This window comes from Herpailurus yagouaroundi, unplaced genomic scaffold (genome assembly GCF_014898765.1).
Source record: "Herpailurus yagouaroundi ecotype Mexico unplaced genomic scaffold, PumYag 196, whole genome shotgun sequence".
NCBI lineage: Eukaryota > Metazoa > Chordata > Mammalia > Carnivora > Felidae > Herpailurus > Herpailurus yagouaroundi.
In genome coordinates this window covers 8,070,602-8,078,616 of record NW_024412427.1, presented here as the reverse complement: position 1 = coordinate 8,078,616, position 8,015 = coordinate 8,070,602, and the positions used below count along the sequence as shown (strand labels likewise).

The following is an 8,015-nucleotide window of genomic DNA, read 5'->3' as shown; positions in this document are numbered from 1 at the left end:
CGGCCCAGGCAGGGCTGCGTCCCCGAGCAGTCGCTGGAGAGACCATCCGCCACCCGGGCGGGGGGGGGGGGGGGGGGGGGGGGGCCCTCCTCCCTCAGCCCGGCCTCTGCCCCACTGTGGGATTCTGTGTGTCCCTCTTTCACCCACAAAATGTCTGCAGGCCTGCAAAGGAGCCAACACGTTTCCCAGCAGCTCGTGAAAAACATAATCTTTCTCTCCATTAATTTAGAACCGACAGCGAGCTGTTAGCTGTGGGGATTGGAGAACCGTTTTCTCCAAGGAAACCATCTTTCCGCGGATTAAGGGAACTTGTCTTTAGATAAATGGCTTCATATTCGCGGAAGCACACGGAGCTCATGGCTGGGAAAGGGCTCCATAAATCTCTGTTAGCGGCGCAATTGTGTTATTATTATTTAGTGCCAAAGCCGCCGCACGTGCGCTCTCTGCCCGGGGCTGGGCCCAGCACAGGGCTGTCCTGTCTGTCGGTCTGTCTGGCACTTGATCTTCCAGGCTGAGCTGGACAGGGATGGGGGCAGCCTGCCGAACCCTTCGTTGTGCGGATGAAGATCCGGGGCCGGAGAGGAACCGGGTCAAACAGCGAGAGGGCCACGCGCAGTGGGATTCAAGGTCAGGGTGCCACCTCCTGTAGGATTCCCAGGCCTGGGTGGGGCTCTATCTTCCCACATGCCCCCAACCTTCCTGCTCCCTCCTCCCTCCTCACTCTTCCTCCATCCACTTGGTCACTGACAACAGACAAGCAGGTGAGGAGGCGACAGGAAAATTCCAGATCACGGTGAGCACCGTGAAGTGAGAAAAACAGGGGGGGACGAGAGGGAATGGGGGCCAGGGAGCCAGGAGGGGCCTCGGCGGGGAGGGGACGTGTGAGCTGAGCACTGAAGAAAGTTAAGAAACCAACCGGTCTTAAGGAAAAGCATTCCCAACTGAGGGAAGGGCAAGTGAGAAGGCCCAGAGGTGCAGCAAGTGTGTTTTATGGGGCTGAGATCAGCCGGAATCAGCACGCGAGGAGAGAAGGGGCCAGCTGCCCTTGACGCACGGGGCATTGCTACCACTCCTACTGCTGCTAATGCTAATAATATTGGTGTTTATAATAATCATCCCAAATTTGAGTAAAGCCTGGGGGGGTTACTTACATTGAGTTTAATTCTCTCACTACCCAGCAAGAGCCAGATGATCTGCGTTTGAATCTCAGCTCGGCCAATTCCCAGCTGTGTGACCCTGGATGCGTCATTTGACCTCTCTGTGTTTCCTTGTGTGTAAATTGGGCATAATAATAGCACCTGCCTCAGAGGATGGGTGTGGCAATAAAATGACATGTGAAATGACAAGACAGGGCCTGCCACATAGTAAGAGCTACAGAAGCTTTGGTTATTATTACTATTTTGATCGTTATTATTGACGAGGAGCTGAGGCCCAGGGCAGTGAAGACCGTGGCTGCGGTCACACAGCCTTCGGGGGGCAGGAGCCGCCCCTGGCTCTAAGCCTCAGGTTCTGCCACTGCCTGGCTCTCTTCTGTCAGCTGGGAGCGGGATCCCCTGGCTGCCACCGTCCCTATCCCTGGCCCGCTGCGCCTCAGAGACAGAGAAAATGACCTGTCCTCCCAGCACCGCAGGGGGACTTGAGCAGAGTCCCTCTCGCTTCCCCTCTGAAGCAGCCTGACTTCTCCATCCTTTGTGTGCTGAGCCAGCCTGACAGCTGGGAGGCTGGGGTCAGGCTCTTCCCCCGCTCTGTCCTCAGGGGCGAGTCTGGGGGTGCTGGGCCTGGACCAGAGCTGTGGGTTCTTGTCCCATCTAGGGTACAGCTCTCCCAGGCTGCTGCTGGTCCCCCTAGGCCTCAGTGCCCCCAGGAGAAAAGTGAGAGATTTGGTCAAATGGATTGGGGGGTGGGGTCTCTTAAGTCAAATCCTGCTTGACCATCGGCCCTCTGGGGAACCTTGTGCAAGGCACATTCCTCAGTTTCCTCATCTGCAGAATGGAAACAATGTTCGCGCCCCTCCCCCATAAAGATATGGTGAGATTAGGGGAGCCTGGCTGGTTCAGTCAGTAGGGCATGTGACTCCTGATGTCAGGGTTGTGAGTTTGAGTTCCACGGTGGGCATAGAGCCTACTTAAAAAAAAAAAAAAGAATTGAAAAAAAGAGAAAGATATGGTGAGATCAAATCAGATAAGGTTTGTGAAGCACTTAGAAGAGTGTCCAACAGGGAGTCCACAGTCACGAATGCGGGCTACTCTCATAATAATCCTATCATCATCACACCTGATTGAACATGGGAACCTGTTACCATCCACACCCCCACCTTTGGAGAAGAACACAGAGCAGGAACGCATCTGTGTTCAAATTCCAGCTCTTCTTTTCTGCAGCTGTGTGGCCTTGGGCAAGGCCCTTCTCTTCTTAGGGCCTCAGCATCCTCATCTGTAAAATGGGACCACTCTGCCTCGCCACACTGGATTGCCCAGAGACGACCGATGCAAAGCAGCGGAGTTCGTCTTGCCTCCGACCCCAGCACTGCCCCCGATCCCCTCCCCGGGAGGAGCCCTGTCTTTTCCTCCCCACCGCTGGCCAAACTCTGGGCTCCTGGCCAGGACTAAGGCCTCTGTTCTGGGGGTGCTCAGAAAAGACTCCGGGCCCACCCTCCGCCAACTGTCCCCTCCTTCCCCAGCTCCCACCCACTGTGTAAGGCAAGGCAAGGCATGGAAAAGAGCACCGCGATGGTGCCATGGGCTTCCCGTGTGACACTGGTTAAGTGTCAGTCCTTCTCTGATCCTGTTTCCCCAGCTCTGCAGCGGAAGTTTCTCAGGCTGGTCTGACCGCCTGACGTTGTCTGCAGAGAGCTATGCGTAGAGAGGAAGTCTATGGCTTTGACTGGATTCTCGGAAATACCAGGTCCCCTTCCCCTAATCCCAACGTTTAAGAGGCAGATGATATCTGAGTGTCCTTTGAGAGCTGACTTCTAGGCTGCTGGGAGGCTGCCTGGTGTAATGGGACAAGCTGGGGTCCGAGATCGGCTGGGACTGACTTAAGGGGTCACCTATCCTCTCCAACCTTGCTTCTCTTCTGGAAAATGCAGGTGACAATAGAATGAATCCTCCAGAGAGCCTCGTGCTGTGTGTGGGCTGCTCCCTGCCCCCTCCCCCCTCACCTCCCAGCTGGACGGGGCGGGGAGGGTCTGTGCGGGCGGCCACAGGCTCACCTTCTTGCAGAAGTGGTGTAGACGGAGCAGCGTCTCCAGGTCCGTGCGCTGCCGCTCGGCCGCCATGTAGAAGTGGGTCAGCTTGGCCTGGAAGGCCCGCTGGGTGGAGGTGAAGGCCACCAGTTCCGGGAGCTCTGCTCCTCCGGCCGCAGCTCCCAGCTGAGCTGCCTGCTTGGACAGCTCCAGGCCCCGGCGGTACTGGGCCTGAGCGGGAGAGGAGAGGTGTCCATTCGGGTGCCATCTCAGCTGAGGCGTCCCTCAGAGGCCAGGAACCTCTGCCGCCCCACTGCTGAGCTGTCGGGCTTCCCAGACCTCTGTTGTGTCATCTACAAAATGGGCACCGGGCCTCCGCCTCAGCAGTCCATGCCTAGCTGGGACTCTGCTCGCTGTCACCTCCTTCGGGGAAACTTCCCTGACCCAGGGTCTGGGTTAGGGACTCCTGCCATGTGTCCCCACATGTCTCCCTTTCTGTTTGTTGCCCTGTTTTTCTGGCATCCCTAGCCCCCACTGGCCTGGGAGCTCCCTGAGGGCTGAGAGGGGCTGAATCACCCGTGTCCTAGGCTCCCGTACATCAAGGGTGCAAATTCCTTGCCCCTGACCTGTGAGGCTGACTTAATAGGTCTCTGGTGGGACCCTGGAGTCTGCATTTTATAAAATCTTCCAGGGATTCTGAGATAGGTCTTCTTTTGGATGTGGTGATCCAGGAAGGCTTCCTGGAGGAGACAGCACCTAAGCGGAACCCTTTCCAATCCATGCCGGTCTCCTCACTGTCTCCGGACGTTTCCTTGCACTTTCCCACCTGCACACCTTTGCCCTAGCAGTGCCCCCCCCCCCCCCACGGCCCTCTCCATTTGCTCAGATCCTGCTCCTCCGTCTTTAGGAACGCACTGCAGCCTGGAGAAAGAAGTCCTCAAACTCGGCGTGGGCTTTCTCCACAGTCTCCAAGCTTCTGTCTTTGGGGGTCAGCATTTGCAGGCACCGGCTCCCCTCCTGCTCCATCCAGTTGCTGACCTGGGGCAGGGGAGGGAGGTGCGGACATGAGGGGTGCCTGGGGAGACGTCCCTCGGCCAGCTCCCCGCTCCCTTGGAAGTGGGGATCGTGTCCTCACTGATTCGGTGGCGGGGCCTGCGCCCGTTGGCCTGGACCGAGACCCTCCCGGTTCTGGGCAGAAGGGACAGTTTGGGGAGGGTGGGTGCATTGTCATGTTCTTCAAGTAGCTGAAGGGGGCAGGACTCTCTGAGTGGGACCCCAGGGGGCATCTGGCCCGGCCAGTGCCATGCACGAAGTAGGCCGTCCGTGCGCGCTTGTCTGAATGAAGTCTCACGGTGGCAAATTTGAGCTTACTCCAACCACTCAGCGCTGCTAATCAGAAAAGAGGCAGCCTTGAGAGTAATGAGCTCCTCATCCCCGGGGCTATGCAAACAGGAAATGCTGCCTTCTGTAGAGCAAGGTGCGTGGGCCCGCTGTGAACTAACTCACTGTGCGAACTGGGCAAGTCGCGTCCCCTTTCTGGGCCTTAGTTTATTCAGTGGCAAAGTGGGGTAGGCGTGAGGATTCGATGAGGGACAGAGGGGATAAAACGGCCCTCGAACTCAGGAGCAGAAGTCCCCTTCTTGCCCTGGGATGCCTTAAAGAGTATGTACTCACTCCCTTTACCCTCGAAAAGCCCATTCGTGGCAGGCACTCCTATTATCCCCCCATTTGACAGATGAGAAGACTGAGGCAATGAATAGTTAAATAACTTGTCTGGGGTCCGGGTCAGTGCTGGAGCCAGGACTAGAACCCAGGCCATCCATGTGCCCCCCAGCCCCCAGCACGAAGGGCTGCACTGGTTCTAGACGCCGGCAGTCGGGTGAGGTGATGCCGGGGGTGGGCTCCAAGATCAGATTCCCAGGTGTGTGACCACAGGCAGGTGACGTAATGTCTTCCGGCCTCAGTTTCCTCATCGATGAGTGGGAGCAATCCTGGCATCTTCCCCCATCCCTGGTAGGCGGTAAGGTTGGAAAATCATTGTATACGCAAAGGCTCTGGCCCGGGGCTCGGCAGGATGAGAACAGCTTTCTGGGCTACGTCTTCACCCGCGCAGCACTTCCGTAGTGCCGTGTCATACGCCGCGTCACAGGCCGCCCGCCTGGCTCTTGAAGGACGGCCAGCCTCGTGTCCTTACACCAGAGCAGAGTGCCTGGCTGGGGCAGGGTCTGGAGCAGGGCCTTCCCCCACCCAGAGGCCAGCCTCCCCTTTCACCTGGTGGATGGCAGCCTCCAGGCGGCCGAGGCGGACGCGGAGCTCCAGCGCCCCCAGGAGGTGGTTAGAGGCAGTGACCAGGACATGCAGCTGTTCATCCACGAGGCCGTACCAGGCGACAGCTTCGGCCAGATGGCTCCTGGGAGGTGGAAGAGGGTGCAAGAGGGCCCAAGATGCCCTCCCCACCAGTACGCCTGCCCCCCCCCGACCCCCACCGGTTCCGTGGGTCCAGCCTGGGTATTCCAGCTGCCGACTTGCTGGGTGACCTTGGGCAGGTCCCTATACCTCTCTGGGCCTCAGACTCGGCCTTTCCTGGGACGGAGAAGGCCAGAGGACACAGTGGGAAACCGAAAGACCCTCCCTTTCCCTGGGAGATGCCCTGGGAATCCGAGTTGGACAGATCTGGGTTCAAATCTCAACACCCACCCTAAGCCAGTTGAGTCAGGCTCTGAGTGCAGCCTGGACATTAGCACTTTCTAAAGCTTCTCAGATGGTTTCAGGGGGGCAGCAAGGGCTGAGAACCAGCCCTCACACATTCAAAACTCTTAACAGTACCCAACACCCACTGTTAGTCTTATTATTCCTATTGTAATGATGGTGAGTGGCTGTAACCCGCCTTTCCACCACAGCCTCCATTTTACAGATGAGAAAACTGAGGTCCAGAGAGAGGAACTGACTCTCACGCATCGCATTCTGAATTGGAATCCAGCCTACAGCTTTTTTTGCACATAATTTAAAAAAATAGTCAAAGCCAGCAAGACATAAATGAAAGGGAGCAGAGGGGAGTCAGGCACGGTGATACTCCGGTGAGGGGAGGACTCTCCGGAATCCCACCCCACCCTCCTCTGCCCTACAGGGTCTTATTTCAGATGGAATAGGGAAAAAAGGACACGGAAGGAAAGCCTGCCATCTTTGCTCTGGGCCTCCCCCATCTGACTGCAGCTTCCCGCAGATCACTGGCTCTCCAGGAAGGGGTGAAGGCCCAGGGTCAGTGCATGGAAAATGCCAGCCAGCCTGGCGGACACTGGGAGGAAGGGGTGGGCAGGCGGGAGCTGCAGGGACCCCTCTGCAGAGCAAGCTCAGAGGCTCATGTGGGACCACACCGCCCCCTGGTGGAGCTGCTGGTGGCCAACAGTCTGGGGAGGCCTATGGCCGACAGGGACAGTGAGGCGGGGTCACGCTGGGAAAGCCAGTGCCAGGCTGTGTGACAAGCACCAGGACCCACATCAGTGCGAATCTGTCCGTGGACGCAGCTCAGGGCGGTGTGTTCGAGATTCTGGGCCAGGCTGCCTGGGTTAAGTCCTGACCCCCACACATCTCAGCTGTGTGACCCTGGGAAAGTCACTTGACCTCTCTCCGAGCCTCAGACCCCTCCACTGTAAAATGAGGATAATACGAGACTCCACCTAGTGGGAATTAGACATGTTAGTATTTGCAAAGCCCTTAGCACAAGGCTATGCTCGTACTACGCGCTATTTAGGTGTTAGTTAAATAAACAAGTTGTTCTTGGAAGCTTAGGCGAACTTAATAATTGTGTTTGTTCTAACAGAGACAAAATATCTCCAATTACTGACTGATTTAATTACTGATTGGCACCCCCCCCCCAAACTTAAGAAAACCCGTAATTTCCAGGAATGTGTATTTTTTTGTGTTTTGTGGCTCTGAGACCACGGCCACGGCTGACGGTTCTCTCTGCCAGGCTGAGAAACCCACCAGGGAAGGCCGGGCGGTGCAGGGGTTACTGCTCAGATGTCCTGGCTCATCTGTCATTTCGCTGAGCCTCGGTTACCCATCAGCAAAATGAGGACGATGTGGCCCTCACAAGGTTCTTTTGAGGAATCAACGAGATGGACCCTTGAAGGGATTCAGCCCAGTGTCTTAGAAAGTCAGAGAAAGTGCTTGGGGGTGACTGGAAACGAGCAGGGGCTGTCCTCTGATGCCCACTTTGGGCTGAAGATGGCCGCGGCTGAAGGAGGGGCAGCAGAGAAGGGACCTTACCAAAGGCTCAGCCCAGGATACGGACCCTGCAAATGCCCCCATGCTAGGCATCCTTAGGGCCCACCCTGTGCGCTCCCAGCTCCCAGGCCAGTGGACAAAACTTGGGGAGGAAAAACCTGGCTGTTCATACCTGACGTCAGGGTTGAAGTCCAGCCTACTGGCTTCCTGCCGTAGCCTGGCCAGAGTGGCTCCCCCTTCCCGCTGGAGGCCCAGCAGCCCTGGGTCCCTCAGCACGGTCTCCATCAGCTCCTTGGACTTGCTCAGACACCTGGAGGCTTCCTGCCAGTGTAGGAAGGTGGCCTGAGGCCCCATCCCCACTCTCCTTCTACAGCCTTCCAGGGCTCCCCACACCCGGATCATGCCTGACTCCCCCAGTTCGGCATTCAAGGTCCTGCACCAAGTCTATCCTTCCTATGGCTAAAACATCTCCTCGAGCCACGCCTCCTCTTGTCACCATGGCAACCTCACGGGAGCAACCCCCACCAACCCAGGGTCTACACCTCCTGTTAGGACACTCACCCCTGCCTCTTCACTGGTCTCCCTGCTGCTCTCTGGCTCCCCCTGC

The 8,015-nt window shown here is 57.3% G+C and overlaps 1 protein-coding gene across 2 annotated transcripts in view; it reads right to left on the bottom strand.

The window, feature by feature from the left end:
* Positions 1-8,015, bottom strand: part of KIAA1755 (KIAA1755 ortholog) — a 43,104-nt gene that overhangs the window by 3,241 nt on the left and 31,848 nt on the right. Inside the window, exons 10-14 of one of the 2 annotated variants that reach the window (XR_005782019.1) lie at positions 7,581-7,729; positions 5,453-5,591; positions 4,097-4,219; positions 3,209-3,412; positions 1,611-1,850 (exon numbers count right to left, since the gene is read on the bottom strand). Coding sequence is in view for 1 of the 2 variants with exons in the window: in XM_040447081.1 (XP_040303015.1) it covers positions 3,209-3,412; positions 4,097-4,219; positions 5,453-5,591; positions 7,581-7,729 (615 nt within the window). In the remaining variant the exon portion in view is untranslated. The remainder of the gene's footprint in view (positions 1-1,610; positions 1,851-3,208; positions 3,413-4,096; positions 4,220-5,452; positions 5,592-7,580; positions 7,730-8,015) is intronic. The other variant, XM_040447081.1, reaches the window with a different exon arrangement.